Genomic DNA, 24,510 nt, shown 5'->3' on the forward strand with positions numbered 1-24,510 from the left:
GGCAGGCTGTGCCACTTGATAAGCCCACACTTTTCACAAGCCTTGAATCTAATACAGATAATTGGTGTGCCACCCCTCTGGTATGGAAGGCCAGCACTGAAGAAATTCATTTTATCACTCCTCATACCTCAGCGAGCTACATCAAGGAAATATCTTGAAAAAGGGCCAATTATTTGACACAACGATACTCTAGGGACCTAAAAACAAGGAACCATCTCAAATCTAAAAAGCTGAGGACACCTCCTACAGTGTCTGGGTAGGAGACAGTCAAGAGAAATAGTTACGGAGAATGAAAAAAAAGGTTAAACATAGACCTGCTGTTAAGAAATTTAAGCAGCAGGGAACTTAGGTTGGGGAGAGCATGGGGTTAGTGGTCTCACCCTTTCTGGCAAGAAGCAAACATCAGTGGCTGTGAATCACTGTAGAGATTAAAAGCTATAATAACCCAAGCCTATGACTAACAGATAACTGGCCTCAAGAGCTATCTCTCAGCTGCATGTGGTTTGCTGCCAGGCAGGTTTGAGAAAGGATAAATATCACAAGAAGAATAAACAAATGAGCTGGGTGCTGATAGCTCACACCTGTAATTCTAGCTACTAAAGAGGCTGAGATCTAAGGATGGAGGCTGGAAGTTGGTCTGGGTAGTAAAGTCCATAAGGCTCTTATCTCCATTAACCACTAAGCCAGAAGTAGAGCTGTGGCTCAAGGGCTAGACCACTAGCCTTGAGCACAAAAGCTCACAGACCCTGGCCCTGAGTTCAAGCCCCAGCAGAAGCACAAAAGAGAATGAACAAAGGCCAAGTAGAAAAGGATTGAACCACAAAACTGTGTAAACAACAAAAGCTCTAAGAGGAAGAAGGGAGAAGTTGGTACACATAACATAATATCATTATGTAAATGATCAAAATGTAAATGATGTCAACTCTTCAAATGAAAGAGAAACTGGCTGAATGGATTAAAAAACAAGATCCAACTGTTTTCTGTCTTCAAGAAACTCACCAAAGGATGGGAAATAATATTACAAGCAAATGAAATCCAAAAGCAAATAAAAATAGTAGTACTCACATCAATTTCACATCAATATTATTCAGAAAGGATATAGGTTAATACATATTAATAAAGGGAACAATGCATGAGAAGACAACAACTTTGAGTACATTGACACCAAAACTTCTGTGCAACCACACTCATAAAACAATCATTACTGGATATAAAAAGACATGTAAGTCTAGAAACAATAATAGTAGGTGACTTCAATAACCCAATCTTTTCAAAAGATAGATTTCCTACACAAAAATAAACAACAAAAATAACTGTACCATAAACCAAATGATTTAATTGACAACTACAAAATATTTAACTAGAGCTTCAGAATATACCTTTTCAGCAGCTCATGAAACTTTCTCCAAAACAAATAATTATTTAGGCCATAAGCAGGCCTGAACAAATATCAAAAACACCAAACAAACAAAAACCTCTGGGTTTCTTATATCTTTTCATATCATAAAAGAATTACTGGTCAATAGCAAGAGAAACTACTAAAAATATATAAAGTCATGGAGATTGACTAATACGGAACCATAGTTTTGAATGCTCTATGGGGAGAAAAATGTAAAATTTCTAGCATCAAAGAAAATAAACACAGGCTGGGAATATGGCCTAGTGGCAAAAGTGCTTGACTCGTATACATGAAACCCTGGGTTCAATTCCCCAGCACCACATATACAGAAAATGGCCAGAAGTGGCGCTGTGGCTCAAGTGGCAGAGTGCTAGCCTTGAGCAAAAAGAAGCCAGGGACAGTGCTCAGGCCTTGAGTCCAAGGCCCAGGACTGGCAAAAACAAAACAAAACAAACACAATTAACCAGAATTTTTGGGACATAGCAAAAAGAGGTTCTAAAGAGGAAGTTTATACCAATGTGTACCTATATTGGAAGTCACAGTAACAAAAACAGTAGAATTTAGGACCTAGAAACAACTATACAGCTACAGTCATAAGTTTCTCAGCAATAGTACCACAAACATCCCTTGGAAAAAAGACAGCCTCTTCAACAAATAAGAAAGCTAGATATCCACATGTACAAGATTCAAACTAAATCTCTATTTCTCAACCAATGTAAACATCAATCCTGGGATTGAAGACTAAATCTTGTATGTGTGCCATTACCAAGGCTTCAATTCAGGACTTGAGCACCATTCCCTGAGCTTTTTCTCTCAAGGCTTGTGCTCTTCTTCTGGCTTTTTGGTGTTTGATAATGAAGAGTTAGCTTATAGAATAGAAAATCTTTGCTAGATATTTCTCAGAGAAAAAAGTTAATATTCAGTATACATAAAGAACTAAAAAAACTTGAAGTAAAAAAATTAAACATGAAAATAATCCAACCAATAGATAGGCAAATGAATTGCATATAGTTCTCAAAAGAAGTACAAATAGCAAGCAAGTACATGAAGAAATGTTCAGCATTCTTAGCCATAAAGGAAGTGCCATCAAGATGACATTTAAACTGGGACCATTAAGAAAACACACAATAAATACTGGCAAGGATGTACAGAAAAAGGAATATTTATACATTGCTAATGAATATGTAAACTAGTGCACTATTAACATCAGTATTAACAGTAAAATATTCGTATTAACTTTGAAAAAAACTAAGAACAGAATTACCATATTCAAGTTATACTACTTCTGGGTATGTATCTGAAGGAATCTAAGTCAGCATACAATACAGATATCTACATAACCATGGTTTACTGCACCACATTGATAATAATCATGTCATGAAATAGGCCTAGGTACCCATTAATAGAAGAATGGAGAATAAAAATGTGGTGTATATGGAGTAAAGCAGAATATATCTATTTGTAGGAAAATGGGTAAAACTGGAGTTCAACAGGTTAAGCAGACAGTCAGAGAGACAAATATTGCAAGTATCTCATTTAGGAATTTAGATTTAAAACAATCAAAAAGACATTAAATAGAAGTCAGACTATGTGGAAAGAGGCAGGGACACAGAAAGGACATAAAGTAGGGTAATGAGGACACAAATATGATGAAATCTATCACACATATATTAAAATATACAATGAAAACACATGTTTAGTACAATTAATATATGGAAATTTTAAAAGACATTGAAAAAATAAAGAAAGCCGGATGCTGGTGGCTCATGCTTGCAATCCTATTCAGGAGGCCGAGAGCTGAGGATCGAGGTCCAAAGCCAGCCTGGCAGGAAAGTCTGTGAGACTCTTATCTCTGATTAACCACCAGAAAACCAGAAGTGGTAGAGCACTAGCCTTGAGCTGAAGAGCTCAGGGACAGTGCCCAGGCCCAGAGTTCAAGCCCTACTACCACCACCACCACCAACAACAAAAAAACAACCAAAAACAAAAATAAAAAAGGAAAAAGCTGGGTGCCAGCGACTCATTTCTATAATCCTAGCTGCTACTCAGGAGGCTGAGATTCAAATCCCAACTCAAAGCCAATTTTAGCAGAAAAGGCCTTGATACTTCATCTCTAAAATAATTAACAAGAATTCAGGCTGGAGGCATGGCTCAAGTGGTAGAGTGCCAGTCAAGCAAGCAAGTAAGCCAAACAAGTACAATGCTCTCAGTTCAAACCCCAGCAACAGTCGAAGAAGAAGAAGAAGAAACAGGGCATATACCTAGGTTGTCATGGAAGAAGTTTTCCCACTTGAACCAGAAGACTTAACATGTAGAAAGAAATACAGTTTTGAGCCTTTGCCAGGCTCCTATAGTACTCCTGAAATGCAGAATTTTGTTCTATTTTAGGCAAGTGGGTCCTGGCTGTGGGACATAATTTTTGGTTACACAGTCCTGAATGCCTTAATACAGAGCATAGAAATCATGAAAGATCAAAATCCTGCAAGTCTCCTCAAAATATCAAAATTCCAGTAATGTAATTCTGGAAAAGATAATTTTTGAAAGTTAATATATTTACCTAATGAATTTTCAAAGGCAATTTATTTGAGAACCAACCATTTTTTAAAAGACAGAACATTACAGATAACTTTACACAATACAATAGTTGACATATATAGCATATATTTTGCAAACATGAACATTTTAGAATAGTAACACACATGTTACACAGGTTTAAGTTATGGATACATTAATCATAGTCACAAAAAAGTAAGTGAAAAAAAGCAAAGTATGCAGTCAGAAGCTGGTGGCTCACACCTGTAATCCTAGCTACTAGGGAAGCTGAGATCTGAGGATAGTGCAAAACCAGCCCAAACAGGAAAGTCTGTGAGACTCTTTATCTCCAATTAACCACCAGAAAGCCAGAAGTGGCACTGTGGCTCAAAGTGGTAGAGTACCAATGAGTTCAAGCCAAACACCGCTCCCCACCCCCCCAAAAAAAGTATATACTGTAAACACTTATCAGTAGGGTTGGAAAATATTGAAGAGTTGACCATAGGCTAAATTATCACTCAATGTAAGCTTCCCATTATGACTTAGGTCTTGTCTGACTCATCAAACCTCATAGCAACCTTCCACTGATGAGAAGTACCATGCATCAGACAAGGCATGAGCATGTCCTGAAGGTTGAGCAAGTCCTGAAGGTATGTAAAATTATGTTGACTGGGATGCTCCTAACCCATACTCCTGCCACACACAGGGTGGCACTGGAGGAAGAATAATGAAAACAAAATTTTCTAGTGATCAAAGCTTTGAGCAGTGTACCTGGTTGTTTATTTTCAGAGAATATGGAACATGGATCTACAGAAATTCAGGTTGGTGTTGATTGCTTGAGAACTTTGAAGGTTAAAAACATTTAAAAAAACTACTGACAGTATGTATAAATTTCCCTGAATGACTATCAGTTGTGCTCCATCTAAACTGGTGGTACTCAAAAAGATGCCACGTGCTGTGCACATCAGCCACCCTCTTTCCATAGTCACTCATCCCTACCACATTAGCAAGAATGAAGGTTATATATGCAGGCCTAGCAACATGTACCAACATTTACTAAGGCAAATGTGTCAAATGCATAGAACAACACTGAGCTCCCCAAATGGAATCATTCCAGGGGGTGGAGGGATGGTAATATCCAGTTAAATGGTGGCAGGTCAATCATACATTGGACTGCTTGCATGACAGAATGGACAGTGCTTTGTCTAATCTCATTTTTTTTTATTCTACTTAAAATAGATCATTTGCTTTCTCCTTCCAGGACGATTCCAAAATCTCCATTGACTGGAATCACAGAACAATGTTTCCCATCACGTTATGTTTAACTATCATAGTATTCCACACAGCATTGCTTCTAGGAAAGAAATGGATTTCATTGCAAATGAAGCATGAAAATGAGTTCCTGCAGGAGAATTTACCACTCTTACTATTTCCCAATAGTCTGATGTACCTGGCTTGATACAACACTGGAATGGCCTTTTAAATATTTGGAAACAATGCCAGCTAGGTGATACCACCTTGCAGACATGGAGTAACACCTTCCAGGATGCAATATATACCATAAGTCAATGAGTAATATATAGTTCTAATTCTCCCACAGCCAGGATTCACAAGTCCAGGAATCATAATATAAATATAAACATACTTAAATATAAGTAGATTTCCTCACTATTATCCTTATAGGTCCACTCACGAAAATTTGTTTCTAGTCCCTGAAACTTTGGGTTTTGCTACTTCTAGAAGTTGGTGCTTAGGGAGGGAATGTTCTACTAGGTATTACAGTAATGGTCTTTTAAACTGAAAGTTGAAACTTCTTTACAGTAGTGAATTAATAGATAATAAAGGTTATCATACTGACTGAGGTGAGTGATCCTGACCATCAATGGAAAAGTGTGTTACTATTACATAATGACTGTAAGGAGGAATATGTCTAAATTGCAAGAGCTCCTCTGGGGAAGCTCTACTTACTCTTATGTCCTGAGAGAAGTCAATGGAAAATTACCAACTCAATATAGTTGCAACTTCTCAAGGCCCGGACTCCTGAGGTATGAGGGATTTGGTTATTTCACCAAGTAAAAACTATAATCAGCTGAAGTATTTGCTGAGGGCAGAGGGAACATGGAATTAGCAGTAGAAGGTAATTATAAATATCACCTATGACCATGTGACCACCAACAGAAACGAAGACTTTAATACTTAGAAGCATTTCTTCTTTATTTTGTTATGATGATATTTGGGTACATATTAACCCATTCTTTTCTTTTTACTCTCATTTTCCCATCATCTGAAATTAAAGTGTTAACATAACATTTTAATAGTAACATGGAAGTTACAACAAATAAAAAGTAAAATGTGACTGAGAAGAAAAGTAATATCATCCAAAAATGGACAGAGACTGTATCTTCTTGTAAGGAGAGGATTAGCATGTTTTTGGAATGTCTATGGTAGGTGCGTCACATCAGGCAAAAGAATAATTTTGCTACTATCTTTATTTGGAAGTTAAATATAGCTAAGGGAAGTGTGGGCACAACCCATACTTAAAATAGACAACCAAACGACAAGAGAGATGGGCTGAATGGACTCAGTGTTAATTGAGCCAGGCTGGAACAGTGTTTCCCAGAATTCTCTTCTCCCTGTGGCCTTGGGTTAGAAATTAGCCACAGGAGAAACTAACACACATATGGAAGGCAAAAATGAAAATAGCAACCTTTTCTAACTTCTGAAAAGCAGCAGTACAGGACCAGACATAGCTGCAGCTCGTGTCTGATGGAGCTGATGTGATGGCATGTCTTACAGGCATGGAACAGGGCTAAAATTCAGCACCTTCAGCTCCTACTGGATCACTTGCTTCAACTTCTGTGAATCTTAATCCAGGTGCATGGGTAACTCTACGATAAGAGGTGCTGGAGCTCCTGCTGTAAGTCACCTCTTTTAGGATAAGAGCAGTGAGACACACAAGTTCTGGTGTGTCTTTGCAGGCTCCAATTTGTATTTACTTTCACTCACATCACATTCTTCTTTCCTTTCTGATCATCGCCCCAAAGATTTCAGTCACTTAATAACAGACTCGGACGCAGCAACTACATACAGAATGCTTAACCTGTTCCCTGTAGAAATTTAATCTCTTATTAAAAGCCTTTTTCTATATCACTCATCACTTTTTCTATATCACTTTTTCTATATCACTCTGCTTCCCTGACTGAACACTGATACAGTAATATAGATTAGAACATTCTTACTTTTGAAAGTTTGTTGAACATGGACTTATATTTTGAATTTTGGTTATGATTATGAAAATTTTAAATTTGCTGGGTGCTAGTGGCTCACGCCTATAACCCTACCTACTCAGGAGGCTGAGATCTGAGGATGGCTGTTTGAAGCCAGCCAGGGCAGAAAAGTCCCCATGAGAATCTTATCTCCAATTAACTACTCAAAAATTGGAAGTGGTGCTACGGCTCAAGTGGTAGAGCGTGAACCTTGAGCACAAAAGGGCTCAGGGACCACACCCAGGCTCTGAGTTCAAGCCCTACAACTGAAAATAAAAATTAAAGTCCTCCGGATTAAAAAATATACCCACCCAAAACATTATTTTTTAGAAATGTAAAGAGAAATATCTTTCCTTTGGAGAAGTAAGACAAACATAGACTACTAATACATAATATAAATAAAGGCCTTCTCATCATTTCACCAAAACCTTGCTTACAATTTCGAAGGGGCCAAAATATAGTACATAATTTAGAAAAGACAACAGCATAAAAAGATTAAATTCTAGCATATATAATAATATTATCAAAACTATCTTTGATCTGAATTTTCCTGACTTAAGACTTGCCTAATTGGGCTCAGTGAAATCAATGTAGTCTCAAGAGAGAGAACACATTAGGATGTTTACAGCTGTACTCAATTCAAGTATATTCATCCTGTCTGAAGAATGAAAATATAACATAAAGAAAACAGTAAGCATTGGCAAAAGGAATACCCTCAAAATATTCATTTCTTTGTGTATTTTCATCTTGAAGGAGGCACATAAAAGAAAGATATTCTCATCAGCAACTGCAAGTTTCCTCTTCACCTTGCTTTTGATTCCTTGTTTCTTTGGCTCGTTTACTGAATATTACTATTAAAAAGTATGTTACATAAACCTACTGACTTAAATCTGGCAACTATATGCCAGATACTTATTATCCCTATTTTAGAGATAAGGAAACATGTCCAAAGTTATATACCTTAAATGGATGAGTAAACCCCGCAGATAATCTTATCTAAAATCTGAACTCTTACACATTACACAACACCTTAAATATTCCCATTTCCACAGGAGATATCCATGTCACTAAACAACCTCCCCCCTTGGTAGTGTGCTGTAGTTTCCTGATCACCAAGCCACCTGCAGATAAGTCAGCTCCCAACTCGTTTCTCTTACAGATATGGAAGCATCTGGTAAACCAGAAAGTTACAACTACTGGATGTTTGCATTAAAAGGCAAAATCAAAGTCTCTCCTTGGTCTAAAAAAAGCCCGTGACTTAAAATACACAAAATTTTATTTTGTATTTTTTGTTTTTTGTTTTTTTGGCCAGTCCTGGGCCTTGAACTCGGGGCCTGAGCACTGTCCCTGGCTTCTTTTTGCTCAAGGCTAGCACTCTGCCACTTGAGCCACAGCGCCCGTTCTGGCCGTTTTCTGTATATGTGGTGCTGGGGAATCGAACCCAGGGCCTCATGTATAGGAGGCAAGCACTCTTGCCACTAGGCCATATCCCCAGCCCAAAATACACAAAATTTTTAAATGAAGACCATGTATATTCTAGTAACCTGCGATATACCAAAAACTCTGACATAGTTACATCTTCCAATATATAAATGTAATAGTATTAGCAGCAGCTAGCCTTTGCACAGCTTCTACTACATAATAGGCACTGTTCTAAGAACATTGTATGTACTCAATTAGTTAAGCTTCACAACAGCAAAAGGTAAGCATTTTTGTAATTCCCTTATGAAAAAAAATATATATACAAGGAACCTGAGGCATAAAGAAGTTAAACTGCTTCCCCAAATCACAATTCATAAACAACAGAGCTAGGATCTGAACCCAGGGCCTGGCTATACAGCACATCCTCTTCATCAAGCAGCTACACAAAAGCACTTATTATCTCCCATTCCCCACAATCTGGACCATGGGTTGCGATACAGGAAACAGAGAATCACTGAGGGTGGGTGTTTATTTTAAGGCCCTCCTCTCCTATACTCCCAAGAGTTCCTCTGGGAAGGCGTTCAATACAACTTGCCAGAAGACATTACAAGCGAACACAACTGGGTCCCCAGAGAATTAAAGAAAACATCTGCCTAAATTATAATCTAAAAATATGGTGTTAAATTCCTTTCCAAGCTTCCTAATTCTTTCATTCCCACAAGGACAAAAGTGTTACAGAATACTCACTCCAGAAGCTACAACAGATAATTTGTTCTCTAAATCATGACATTTGACTTAACATTCTAGTAGTAGAAGTTTAATTCTATGATCCTGTTTAGTTAAGTAAACTGAACAAAATCTAGTAATTATTTCCTAATATAGTTTAAACTAACAATCATACAAATTTAAATGTCAACATGCTTTCTAAATAAATGTTTTGAAGGGCATCGAAATTTTAGCTGATGATTTTCAACAAATAGGAAGAAAGATCAGAATTTAACAATCAGAATTTAAAAAGTAAAAGTACTTAAAAAAGGACTTCATTATTTCCAAGAACGAATGAAACATAATTCTGTATATTTACTACTATGTGTCTAGGTAGCACTGTGCTAAAATACTGCTGGAAAAGGAATATATTTTACTGATGTATTCTTGCTGTTTTTAATTTGGCACAAGTAGTTCTGAAAACTCCAGACACCACTGCTTAATATGGTAATCCATAAGAGTTCCCAGTCTTAAGGAGTTTGTAGCATTACATGTGGGACAGACTTAAGAAAACTACAGTGTGGTTTAAAAGTGCCATCACAAAGTATACACAAAGCAAAACAAGCAAGGTGGTAAATACTGGCTTCTGGCCAAAAGAGGGAGTTAGAGCATCCTCCTTGACAAACTCTTTCTTTGCCTTGGTTTTTCCTTCTACCTTTAGAGGAACGTATGAGGGAAAGGTTTAAGAGATCATGCAGTAGGGATCAAGCTTCCCTGTTCTAGACTTTCCCTCTGGGCAATGGTAGTTAAGAATTCATTAGCAGGCTCAAAGGTAGTCTGCCCTGACCTAGCCTGGGAGATGCCCAGGATTCTACTACCAGCACCATTCCTTAGGTTTAAGCAGGTGGCCACTGGCTCCTACTTTCTTTCCTTCTCATTTATGGCATTTAAGCAGTAAACAAAAAGAATTTTAAGTGGCAGGAAGATCAGTAGCATGATTTAATAATGTTATCCAGTTAATAATTTCTATGAGACATTCAAAGAAGTTTGTAAGTACCAAAATGAGATGCATCCACAACAGCCATAAAGAAGAAAGCGTATGGAACTCATCTAAGGTAACCTAGCTAGTAACTCATCAGCACCATGGCTTTTTTACTTTGTGTCCTAGACTCTTGATCTTTATCAGCATTACAAACAGATTGTAGACCATCTTCAAAAAGCAATAAGGTTATTCTTGAAGTAACATGAAGTTAGGAGACAACGAGAGGTAAAAACAGCAAAACAAAAAACAAAAGTCTCCCTCCCATGGTCTAGTGATTAAAAAGTGCAAAGAGGCTGGGAATATGGCCTAGTGGCAAGAGTGCTTGCCTCGTATACATGAGGCCCTGGGTTCGATTCCTCAGCACCACATATACAGAAAATGGCCAGAAGTGGCGCTGTGGCTCAAGTGGCAGAGTGCTAGCCTTGAGCAAAAAAGAAGCCAGGGACAGTGCTCAGGCCCTGAGTTGACGGCCCAGGATTGGCCAAAAACAAAACAAAAACAAATAAAAAGTGCAAAGACAATCTGGGCACTAACTAGTGGCTCACAGTTCTCTAACCTTAATCCCAATACATACCATCACAATCATACATATATGGGATTTCATTAAGTGAAATTTTTAACTAGTGTTGAAGAAAAATGTATTTTCACACTTGTTAAAAAATAATATGGAAGACTTTATTCAATATTGTAACAGAGATGTTATAAAAAGAACAAGATACCAGGCTCAATTCTGATACAGCAAAGATGGCTGCAGATTTATACCCAAGGAGCAGAGTGGGAGGGTGGCAGATGGAAAATTGCTGAGAGGAAATAACAAAGGTAGGGACAAAGAACTTAGTGGGATATCCAGGTTGACCAGATAAAAAGTACAATCTCTCACTAAAGTGACTCAGTAGGACCCTTTGCTAAAGCGAGGCCAGCAAGGAGAGGAATGAACACAGAAGATAAAGGTTGAGAAATCGTTTTAAAACTCAGAGTAGCCTAACTACACTTTGGTAAAGTTTTTGTCATGAACACTGGCAATGTCCCATTACCAAAAACTCTTCCCAGTATGACAAAGAAAATGTTTACAAATGTTTAAAGCTCTTTCATGAACCATGACAAAGTATCCCACTGAATTGAAAACCTGGAAAGTTGCTAAAACATACAGATTCAGATAATACAAATGTAATCACACTGCCCTCTATTTAAACTCTGGCCAGGCTACATGGTCCCTGGGACCATGCTTGCTATGATGGCCCACAGTGTACTAACAACTCTCCAGCACTCGGGCAAGTCCCCTTCAATAAACAGTGCCCTCCTCCCAGCTGCAAGAGCCTTCTAGCCAGTGACTCCTTCCTTCAGCCCACAGAGCAGCTTGGCAAAGTCTTTCCAGACTTAATCTACAGGCTGTCTCTTGAGCACCTAGTCCTGCCTCACTTGCGTTCTTTGTTCAGTGTTCTGATCAGTCAGTTGACAAGGAACTGTAACTTTCTACTGAACTTCTTGTCTCTATGTCTATCTCCCTCTTCAGACTCTGAGTCACTCCATAACAGGGAACAGGTTTCATTTGCCTTTGTATTTCTATCAGCTTCAATTGTGATGAAGTGAATAGAAAAGGAAATAAAAGTAAACCTCTTTTCAAGTTGTGAAATCTGCACTATGGCTCCCAGAAAGAAAGGAAGCCATACCAAGTGTGTTCCCATATCCTTTACCGGCAGGTCACCAAATTCTTGGACTGTTTCTCAGAATGTTTACTCCCTGATCTACACTAGTAAGGTAGTCAAAATAGTATTAAGTAAAACTGTCTCTGAAGAAAGATTTAGCCCATAACCAAAGGCATTGGGTGGTGAACTCTTTTTTTTTGTGGTCATCTCCCCTCTTCTAATATGATTGGCTACGTAAAGCTGGGAGAAGGAAAGGAAGAACCTAGGATCCTTACCTGTTTCCATCTTCCACCTACAAGTGTCTCATACAGATACCATATTACCTCCAAGCCAGAAAATTGCCTATTCTTCTACAGCTGTCATCAGCTATGAAAGAATTGCTACATCATTTCTCTCACTCGACTTCCAATAGCCATCAACTGTAACTCTCCTTTCCTTTTAAGAGAAAGATGAAACTTATTAAATGCAGTCATTACCTTAACTTAAACCATCATCATACCTAGTCAGTAGATATTTGTATCACAAGATTCAGGGAAAGAGACTCCCAGAGCTTACTGGAGAAATTGTGTAAGAACATGTAATGTGCTGACGGAAGTTAGTGATGTGGATTTGAAACAATCTCTCCTACAAATTAAGAATATATAAATAAAATACTTTGATATGTTAAATCATTAGTACCAAAATATATGGCAAATCCTAAGCTAGCAGAGTGCTAGCCTTGGGCAAAAGAGAAGCCAGGGAAGGTGCTCAGGCCCTGAGTCCAAGGCCCAGGACTGGCAAAAAAAAAAAAAAAAAAAAAAAAAAAACCTTTACAAATAAATTACATGCATCCAAAAACAATATTAAAAAGTGGAACAGTTTAATATATTAAATTCTAATGATATAATCTTTTCCATGATTAGTAAAAAATTATTTTGTGCAACTAATATGTTTCTTAATGTCTGAGATCTTAACAATTATGGGATACAGAAAATGGAAGGACTGACTGTAAATTCAGTTTATATTGATACTTGACTTTAATGATTGTCATGGATAAAGTATCCCCCACACAAGATGACATAGTGGATCATCTCATTTAACTACAGTTACTTAAATATGATGCACGTATTTTAATCCATCTATTAAGTAAAAACTTTTGTAAAGTTCTGCTAGTACAATAATCTTTGTAAAAGTTCCACCTTTAAGCTGGGTGCCTCATGCCTCAGCAAGCTGAGATCCTGGTTCAAAGCCAGCCTGGATTGAAAAATCTAAGACACTACTATTTCCAATTAACCACCAAAAAGCCAGATGTGGAGTGTGGTTTAAATGGTAGAGTACAGGACCCTTGAGCAAAAAAACTAAGCAAGACATCCAGTCCGAGTTCAAGCCCCAGTACCAGCACATACACACTTAATTAGGTATTCTTGAAAACTAACCATTTTGCCAAACACTTATGTCTCACACCTGAAATTCTAGTTAATCAGGGGGCTGCGATCCAGAGAATCACAGCTCAAGGCTAGACCTACAAAGCCCACTAGATTCATCCCCCAAATAACCAGCAAGAAAAGTAGGGCAGGAGGCACAGCTTTTTAAGTAATCATCACGCTACTGAACACAAAGACCTGAGTTCAAATCCCAGTACCACAAAAAGAAATTTAATCACTTTAATAAAGTTTCAAAAATCTATTAAGAAATTGTGTGTGTGTGTGTGTGTGTATCTGTGTGTCTGTGTGTCTGTCTGTGCAGGTGTGCATCAGTACTGGGCTTGTTCTCAAGGCCTCAGAGTCATGCTCAGCTTTTTTGCTCACAGCACACTCTACTTCTTTTTTTTTTTTTAACTGTATTTTTTTGTGTTTTCTTTTTTTTGGTACTGGGGATCGAACCCAGGACATTGCACTTGCTAGGCAAGCGCTTTGCCACTGAGCTACATCCCAGTCCCACACTCTACTTCTTGAACCACATGCCCAGTCTAGCTTTTTGCTAGCTAATTGGAGATTGTCACTCAGCTTCTTCTGCCTATGGTAGCTTCAAACCAAGATCTTCAGATCTTAGCCTCCTGAGCAGGATTATAGGCATGAGCTACTGTTCCCCAGCTAAGATTTTTGAAATGGAAAAAAAAAAGAATTGTGAACATTTTTATGTATACAGGCATACGAATCTCAGAAATGACAGTTTAGGATGGTAAAAATCACATTTCATTGAATGTGAAATTATTGAACATGTATTTTCAAAAAGCTTATTTCGCTCTTTCTGTGGTTATTAAGATCCATGGAGCCAAGATTAGTGAAAGATATGAAAATGTCCAGTTACTAAAGTATCCTGAAGCAACAGGTTCCCAATAGGAGCAAAAATAAAAAAACTCTGCAGGATATAATCCTCAAATTAGACCCTCCCCAAGTTTCACACAGACAAATTGGGCAAATGCAAGGACACCTCCAAGAACACACACACACACACACACACACACACACACACACGATCACAATAAAAGAGACATACTGCATATGAGCAATAAATTAAACCTCAAAGAATTTCAGATAATGTGTTTACCAGCAATGGGATGAAAATAGCTACGTAGTAAGTAGTTAAGAAAAATAAATCATAAAAAACAAGCAAAGACTCAGAGTTTGTTTTAAAATTAGAGATGGTTTGAAGAAAATCTTACAACTTTTAGAAACCAAAATAGAATAAAAGTAAAAAATCCAACAGAGGGGAATAATAAGAGTGGCGCATGTGTCCAATGCCCAGATTTGGGGGAGACTGTTGGAGAAACTGGGCTTGGAAGCTGACAGATCTTGGATCCTTCAAGATGCCACCACAAAAAAAAAAAAATCAATGAAACACACAGTAGAAAACAGAGATTAAGATGGACTACAGAACTACAACATAGAAAAATGAACAAAATGCCAATAGTATGTCTTTCTCTACCACAAACTACATTAAACATATAAATTGGGGATAAAGTATCCCAATCAAAAGACATCTAGTTGAATGGCTTAAAAAATAAAGTCCAACTAAATGCTATCTAAAAAACAAAAAACTCTCCCTTTATATTTAAGGTCATATACAAGCTGAAAGTCAAAGGCTAGAAAAAGATCTATGCAAACAGTAACTAGAAGAGAACCGGAATGGCTATATTTATGTTAAATAACTCAAGACAAAAATCTGTCTCTCTCTCTCTCTCTCTCTCACACACACACACCTGTGACAAGAGTAAAAAACATCATATCGTGATAGAAGAGTCAAATGAAAAAGAGATAACAAGTATAAAAATATATGCAATCAACAAAGAGGACCTAATTATATAAAGCATATACACTGACAAACCAAAGGCAGGAATAAACAGCCACACAATAGTAACAGATTTCAACACCATACATTCAATAATGGACAGAACATCCAGACAGAAGATCAATAAGAAAACGAGGAACTGAACACCATTACAGACCAACAAGACCTAGCAGACATATTAAAAACATCCTTTATACCACCTAACAGAAGCACATTATACATTCTACTTAGGCACCCATACCAGGATATTCACTCTCATTCTTATTCATTTATTCTCTCCCTACTCACTCTCATTTTCATTCACTCATTCTACCCCTTGTTCTCTTTCTCTCTCCCCCCTCTTTTGCCTTACCGTTCCCATCTCACACACACTCACATATACACAAACTCAAATGTACACACACCACAAAAAAATTAACCAAGTGAAGCATGAAATCATACCAAGTATCTTTGTCAACTATAATGGAATGAAACTAGAAATAAACGCCAGAAAGCTGAGAAATACACAAATACATTGAAGTTAAACACACTTCTGAACAACCAATAGGCAAAGGAAGAAATCAAAGAGGAAATCGAAAAATACCTTAAGACAGATAAAAACAAAAACATAGCACATCAAAATTTAAGAGCTACAGGGGCTGGGAATATGGCCTAGTGGCAAGAGTGCTTGTCTCCTATACATGAAGCCCTGGGTTTGATTCACCACACCACATATATAGAAAACGGCCAGAAGTGGCGCTGTGGCTCAAGAGGCAGAGTGCTAGCCTTGAGCAAAAAAGAAGCCAGGGACAGTGCTCAGGCCCTGAGTCTAAGCCCCAGGACTGGCAAAAAATTAAATTAAATTAAATTAAGAGCTACAATAAAAGTAGTACAAGGAGGGAAGTTTATCATTACTAAAATTTAAAATACCTACAATAATAAGGAAGAGCTCAAATGAATAACCAAATTCTACTCCTCAAGGACTAAAAAAGAATACGCACAGAATAACAGTAGGAAGGAAAAATAATGATTAGCTCAGATATGAGTAAAAGACAATCGGAAAAGATCAGTAAAAATTAACAAGCCTTTACCTAGACTAAGAAGCACAAGAGCAAACAAATAAATACAATCAGAAATTAAAGAAGCAATTAATAACAGGCAATTAGAAAAGGATTATAAAACATACTTCATGTTTAATTATATTAATGCCAATAAATTGAACATCAGAGAAGACATAAACTAGAAACAAATGTTGTGAAATTAGGCTCAGATTGCTGGTAAACACTTTGCTTCTGGATGTGACTATGATAGTACTTCGGGAAAAGATCAGCATTTCTATCAGTAGAATGAGCAAAGAATATACCCTTATCAATTTGGCAGGCATCATTTATTTCTTGGTTATCTCAATAGTTATAGAAAAAGAATTTGGCAAGATTCAATACTCTTTCATGAGAATACTGCTCAACAAATGACAATAGAAGGAAATTCTCTCAACATACTAAAGATTGTATATGAAAGCCCACAGTGGACAGCATATTCAAGAGTGGGAAACAAAACCTTCCTGCAAGATCAAGAACAGAGGCAAGCAGCCATTCTTAATTCTTCCATTGACCATCATACTGGAAGTCCCAGCCAGATCAGTGAAGAAAAATTAGTAAAAGGCAACAGAAAGAAAACTACCTATTTGTGGATAAGGTGATCTGCTATACAAAAAAGTGTATACACCTATACACCGTGTGCACACACATGTACATAGAGTTAGAACTAATTAAGTTCAGGATACAAAATCAACATACAAAAATACCACTTGCTTGTCTAATAAGGAATTATCTAAAAAGTAAATTAAGAAAATAGGTTCGTTTATAAAATCATTAAAATACAGAAGAATAAATTTAACCAAGTAGGTTAAAGACTCATACTCCAAAAACATGCAGAAAATACTGCTACAAGAAATTAAAGATAAAGTAAAGAAATGGAAAGACAGTCATGTTCATGGATTAGGAAAATTAATAGTCAAAATAGCCACGCCACCCCAGTCAAAATTCAATGGTACTTGAATCCCTATCAAATTCAATCACATTTTTTTTTTACAGAAATAGAAAAAAAAGCATCCTAAAATTCATGTGGAACCACCAAGAGGCATGAATAGCCTAAATGATCATAAAGTTTCACAGTTTCTGACTCCAAAACATGAAGTTATGATAATCAAAACAGTATGATACTGACATAAAGACAGACATATAGACCAATATAACAGAATAAAGAACCTAGAACAAACCCATGTAAATATGGTTAAATTAAATTTTTTTTATCAAAAAAAATCTCAACAAAGGTTTTGAAAAAACTGAACATACAACAGAATGAAAGTAGACCCTCACAGAAAAACCAACTCAAAATAGATTAATTTAATGTAAGACTTGAACTAAAATAATAGAAGAAAATGGAAGAAAAGCTTCATGGCATTGGTCTTGGTAATGATTTCTTGGATATAACATCAACAGTTCAAGCAGAAAAAAGAGAAAATAAATGAGACATAAATTAAAATTTTATGTACAGTGACGAAAACAAGTAAGAAAAGACAACCTACAGAACCAGAGAAAATATTTGTAAACCATATCTGATAAGGAGTTAATATCCAAAACATACAATAAACTCCTACATTTCAACTGCAAATAAATAAATCTGATTTAAGAATGCACAAGGGACTAGGGTAGATATTTCTCCAAAGATGACATACAAAAGGACAATAGATATATGAAAAGGTGATCAACATCACTATGAGAGAAAAGCAAATCAAAATACATGAGGTATTCATTTCAAATCCATTACAATAGCTATTATAAAAAATAACAAGATATGGATAATCTAGGACTCTGTATACTGTTGTTGAAAATGTGAAATGATACAGCTGCTTTGAAAAAAATTATACAAGTTCCTCAACAAACTAACAGAACCAATATATGACTAGCAACTCAACTTTTAGGTATTTATAAAAAAAACTGAAATCAGGATCTCAAAGAGACACCTGCTCTCTAGTGTTTACGGCAGGCTTATTTACTCTAGACAAGCAGTAGGAACAATCCAAACATCCATTCACACAAGACTGGATAAACAAACTGTGATATATACATATATATATGTATATGTGTGTACATGTGTGCACACACACACAATGGATTATTTGGCCATCAGACAAAAAAACACCATCACACATTAAATCACAGAGGAACTGTTAAGACAATACACTAAAGTAACCCAGAGACAGAAGAATACTTCACAACGCCACTAATATGAAATATCTAAAGTAACAAAATAATCAGAACAGAAATAACAATGGTAGCTGCCACATCTTAGGGTGAAAAGGAAATAGAGAGTTACTGTTCAAGTATAAAGTTTCAGTCATGGGACATGAAAATTTTCTAGGGATCTTCTGTATAACACTGTCTTCTTCAGATAACTGGAATACACAACTAAAAATTTAAGAGAGTACATCTCATATGATATGTTCTCTACCACAATTTTCCAAAATTCAACATATGAGTTGAGAAAGATTTAAATACAACTGAGAATTGTGGGTTCAAAACTAGCTCATCAGGCTCAGCTCCAATTAACCAACAAAAAGCCAGAAGTGAAGGTATGGCTCAAATGGTAGAGACCTTACCCTGGGAAAACCAAGTGAGAGGAAGAGGCCCTGAATTCAAGCCTTAGTATCAGCACAAGAAAGAAAGTAAAATAACATAACATAAAATAATAAATGTTGAGAACTTTAGTAAAATGCCATGCATAGTCAATTGTGACTTATGAGTCAAAAAAAGATAGGACTCTGTAGAAGATAGATCTAAACAAACTATATAATTTGAACTTGATAGCCCATCTTTTAGAAAGACAATGAACTAGTGGGAAAAATAAAAGTGATGTTAACATATAGGGGAGTGCTTAAGGTGTAACATAACCGAATCAAAGTACAAAAAGGAAAACACTAGAGAATCAGATGCGAGATAGTAATAAAAAGATAATACTGAATAGGTGCCCAGAAGTTGACATGAGTTCACAAATACAGAAAGCAGTCTAGATGAAAAGGAACTTAAGTGTACTTCAAAGAAACTGCAACAAAATAAGAGAAAGTTAGAGAAACAAACACAAAGTATCACCCATGATTTCTGAACAGAAGCAATGGACCTCTTACACATGGTAACACTATCTTCTGAAATCATGTTCTCAGACTCTAAAAGGTTTATGACTGACAACAACAGTCCTTTACCAAAGAAACCTTTGAGTTTCCTTTTTGAATATTCATTGTTTTGAGACAGGTCTCAAAATGTAGCCCAAGCTGGCCTTGGACTCAAGATTTTTCTGCCCCAGACTCCTGAGTGCTGAAATTATAAGCATATATCACTGTGCCTGGCTTAACCAAAAGAACTTTCTAAAGATGTTCATCAGGAAGAAAGTAAAAGACTTCCAGAGAAAAATGTTAGATGGAAAATAATGGTAATTAATTTTGTTATAATAATTTACTAACAAAGTTATTACTAATAACTACTATTATTTGGAAATAAATAGCTAGTTTGGCACTTCATGGGCATCAGGTCAGAGAAGTGGCAGATATCAAAGGTATTTCTTCTCCCACTGGATTGTCCTGGAAACCCACTTTGGAGACTATTGGGGTATATTATATACATACACCACTATTTAGCCAGGTAAGAGAGCAATACTGACTGTAATCACTTTAGAAGTGTTGTTCAAACTTAAATGAGCCAATCATGAATGATTTGTGAAGTCCAGGAGAAAGGGGAAAGGACACAACACCTCAGACAGAAGAAATAATAACATTTCAGAAATACAGTGAAGGAAACACAACTCTATTCTTCATTTCATAAAGTATGTCAGTGTGTATGTTCTTTTACAATCTCTAGGCAAAACAACATAAACAAACCACCTCCTAGAAGCAAAAGCCTGAAGGGAACAGTGGAAAATGTGAGATTCATCACACCTTGGTCAGGTCACTTAGCTCTGTGAAACCTTCCACTCTGAGTTGTAGTTTCTGATGTTTTACTGCTGCACATGTCAGTAACACAGTTTGATGATAAATGAAACAATTCAAAAGGGAAAGCTACAGCCCTGATCTCTTACATAACTCCCAATAGTCACTTGAGCTAGGGGTAGGCACTGACTGTACAGAATTAAGGAGATAAAGTCAGGTGGCAGTGGAATTGCATTGATGGGGAGCTGTGACATGTGAGGGATACACAAGGTGCAGAGTAAATAATAATGGTAGTTGCCAGAATTGTTTGCCAAAGACAGTGGCAAATGTATGCTATCCTTTTGCTTTTTCACTCTACTAACAATGACTTCCATCAGACAAATCACCAATAGTTACATCCACCTTAGTTACATCCAGTACTTCAACATCAACATGAATTTCAGATTTATCAAGACTCACCATTAAGGGGTTATTTTATTTTTCATAGAAGATTTTAAACTTAGATGAATTTAATTTTCAAACAATCCAAGAAGTTCTCAAATCAACTTTCTTCCTATTGAACAAAATTTCCACACAGAAAGAGAGCCAAGGTATTTTTGACCCATGAAAATGAGCATAAACAGAGTTTTCCTAAAACATTAAAGTATTTTTGTTTCACTAAAAAATATTTAGAGAAATAGCAATACATTATCTGTATCCGTGCTGAAATTATCCAAGAATAATCTAACAGATTGCTTTCTCAAAGAAAAAAGTTCTCACAGGGCAGATCTTTCACTGAGAAATCAGTGTTATTATTACTTTCGCTTTTTATGTTTTTAAGTCTATCCTGAATATGTACTAGTGACGATGGAAAAAGTAAATACATATTCCCAAGGACACACAATCTAAATTGTTATATGCATAAAAATATTTATATTAATTTACGTGACTATTAAATTTCAAAGTATTTAAATTATTGTATTTGTTGACTTTAATTTCTGAGCATAATAAAGTGAATTAGTTACTGTTTTTTGTATTACCAGAGGTCTTTGTTGAGTTACATAAATATAATTTTTCACAAGTATTTTTTAAGATGTCACTTAATGGAAAATGACTACAAACAAATGCACTTTTTGACTGTCTTGTGGCATTGGCAGGCTAACTAGAAAGTTTTGTACTTTATTTCATAGATGAGAAGTGAGAATGGATTAGGCCATTTACTGCTAACTAGATAATAGACACTCTAATGGTGACTTTACAGCCACCAGTGGTAGCCCCTTTGACAAACACCTAGGACACTTATAAACTAATTTAGCCCAATTTACACAGTTTTCTACTGTGTATTTGTTTGGGATTTTTTTTTCTCTTCAGTAAGCATTATGAAGGGAGAAGCCTTGTCTTAAATACTTCTACATCCCATTCCAGCTCAAAAACAGAGCTGAGTGCATCCTTATTGATTAACAGTGACCGTATGGTATTTTCCATGGCAATGAGGAGATAATTAGGACGTGGGTAAGGTGAGCTCAATGGGGACATATAACACAGTAAAAACAAGAATGTAAATGTGACTTGGAAATAACATGTTCAGAGATAGCAAATGAGTTTATATAGTAGCATAGTCATTTGCAGGAAGTACTCCCAACAAAACTTACCACACTACTATTGTTTAGCTTTAAAATCTTCTTTCAGTGTGGTAGTTTTAGCTTTTCATGCAATGCTACATTTTGTACTATTCTTTATTTGTATATCTATAATGCTATCTTATGTCAGTATAAAAAGTGTCTTACTCATAGAGTGTTAGCTAAGACAAAATAAAAACAATGTATTCCTCCTGCTCCTGTGAATGGCTGTCTTTGATATTCCCTAGGTCTTTTGGAATTTTGCTAATAGAAATAAAGGTCATCATTCACACTCCCAAATGACAGGATTTTTTTTTAAAGAATTCTCACCGGCCCCCCGCCAAAAAAAAAACAAACCTGTACCAGCCTGGCTTTAACATCAACTTTAACAAAATTCTTCCATCTTTCTGACTTTTTCCAATTTCTTGATCACAATTATACATCAATTGAAACCAAGTTATGATTAAAATTAAGCTATAATGTCTGATGGTGGCATCCTAACAGTATCTTTATCATTTTAAACACATGACAAAGAGAGGACAAAAGCAAACATCTTCCTGGGTCTTCTAACAATGGTTTCTTACTGGAATTTCATCTCCTATCAAATAATTGTGTTAAATTTCTGCATTGCCCTACTCTCTTAAGATTGAACACTGTGTTTCTACCCCCTTTATCACTGGGAGAAATGAGCTAGTATCTCTTCTCTCTTTTATCTTTTGTGTAAGAATGCCAAGGCATTTCGTTATTTTTATTTTCCCAGCCTCATGAAATCATTGGTACATACATCAAGCCCTGGAGGGCTGATGAGCTAACTAGACACACAGCAGAGAGCTCTGGGCGGCCAACCAAAACTTCTAGCTCCTTAACACTAGTCAGAAAATCAGTCAAGGCCCTATAGAACCTTGGAGTCCCTTTACAGGTCATAGGGATTTAAGAATAAAAATAAAAAAAAAAGCCCTTTTCCACAAAGGAACTTGCACTCGCTCCTGTACACTCAATTGTACTTTTCAGAAGGTGTACGACTAATGATTCTACTCATGTCCTTTTAGTTTTCAAGAGTTCAAACATGAGACTAATCTGCATCTTGATTAAAAACAAGTAAAACTCAGGAGGGCAATTTGTTCAGACCAGGAGAGAATCTTTGGCTTTGAAGAAGTGCACCTTGTGACACTTGAAGAAAAAGAAGAGCTATTTACAATAAAATCTTCCCGGAATCCTTACCACTGGCCTTGAGGGGAGAATACAAAGCCAGTGAGCTGCAAGAGGCTTTAGAAACATTTTTTTTTTGCTCTAACCCCAGAGCCCCAGGGGCTGTGGGTGCGATTCTCTTGCTCATCTCTCCTGGAGTATCATAGCAGTATAAACTCACACACATCACACACACACACACACACACACACACACACACACACACACACACACTCAGCTTCCATCCCCATCCTTCTCCCTTTGGTGCCAATAATAACCCCCAAATGTGGACAAGATGCTACAAAAAGCAAAGTCATGGAGTCATGGGGCAATGTGGGGAGGGAGGGGGGTACTATCTGCCCAGGATTGTGGAATCCAGAAAAGCAAGGTGTAAAGAGGTAGCTGCATTCATTCGGGTGGTGGCAATGGCAATGCCGTGGCAGGAACCGTGCGATTGCTGGATGCCCGTTCTGCCACCTCCGCTGCCCCTTCTCCGCCCTCCATCACCCTGCGTGCCCTGGAAGGACCACCTCCGGGCACAGGGCGCCACGGGCCGCTCCCCACCCGCACCCTAGAGGGGAAGGCAGCGAGATGGGGTGGGAATGACTCGAGGTTGAGCTGGGGGGGGGGGGGGGGATGGAGGTCCTGCCTCGCTCCAGGTGGGGAGCCCCTGCCGCGGGGCGCCCGCGCGTGGGGAGCGGGCGAGGGCGGGAGGTCCCGGGGGGGTCTCGCCCCGGGGCGCTGCGGCAAGGTGGCGGGGAGGGGGGGGGGGCGCTCCGGTTACTCACGTTCTCCGTGTCCCGCTCGTTCACCGTCGGCAATGGCGTCCGGGCCGACATTTTGTGCGGGCGGCCGGGTTGGGGTCTCGCCGGTCAGGCTGTGGGGTGCGGGACCCCCGTGGTTGGAAAGGAAAAGCCGAGGGGAGGGAGGGGGGTGCGGCAGACCGGGAGCGCGCCGACGCGAGCACCAGGCCGGGCCGAGCGGCTCCCGCAGGCCGCGGGGCGGTGCAACAAGCCGCCGGGGCGGGGGAGCCGGGGCCGAGGACGCGGAGGAAGAGGAGGGGGAGCCGCTTCCCGCGGCGGCGCCGCCTGGGGGGAGTGGGGAAGGGAGGGCGGGGGGAGAGCGGAGGGGGGGGGCACGGCGAGGCGGGCGAGCGAGGCCGGGCCGGGCCGGACGCGGCGGGCACGCCGGGGGCCGGGAGCCCGCCACCCCCGGGGAAGGTCCCCGCCACAGCCCGCTAGGCGCTCCCCGTCAGGGCTGAAGGTGAAGCCGGCGCCTCAAATCACTGCCTGGCGGGTGACGGAGCGCGCGGCCCTGACAGCGCCGCCCCGAGCCGCGCCTCCGCCTCAGGTGTGCGGCGCCGCCCGGCCCCGCCGCAGCCTCGCGGCCTTGGCCACAGCCACGCGCGCGGGCCCGGCGGCGGCGGCGGCAATCCCACCCCGGCGGCGCGGGTCTCAACTGGGTCCTCGCGACCGCCGCCGC

General features: G+C 38.4%; 1 protein-coding gene across 2 annotated transcripts in view; it reads right to left on the minus strand.

Moving 5' to 3' along the window:
* Mark1 (microtubule affinity regulating kinase 1) overlaps positions 1–24,100 on the minus strand; it is a 98,742-nt gene extending 74,642 nt beyond the window's left edge. The window contains exon 1 of one of the 2 annotated variants that reach the window (XM_048356528.1): positions 23,817–24,100. In XM_048356528.1, coding sequence (XP_048212485.1) covers positions 23,817–23,867 — 51 coding nt within the window. In that variant the 5' untranslated portion in view covers positions 23,868–24,100. The remainder of the gene's footprint in view (positions 1–23,816) is intronic. The other variant, XM_048356530.1, reaches the window with a different exon arrangement.
* Positions 24,101–24,510: the final 410 nt, after the last annotated feature.

The sequence above is a fragment of the Perognathus longimembris genome, chromosome 11 (assembly GCF_023159225.1).
Source record: "Perognathus longimembris pacificus isolate PPM17 chromosome 11, ASM2315922v1, whole genome shotgun sequence".
Taxonomy (NCBI): Eukaryota; Metazoa; Chordata; class Mammalia; order Rodentia; family Heteromyidae; genus Perognathus; species Perognathus longimembris.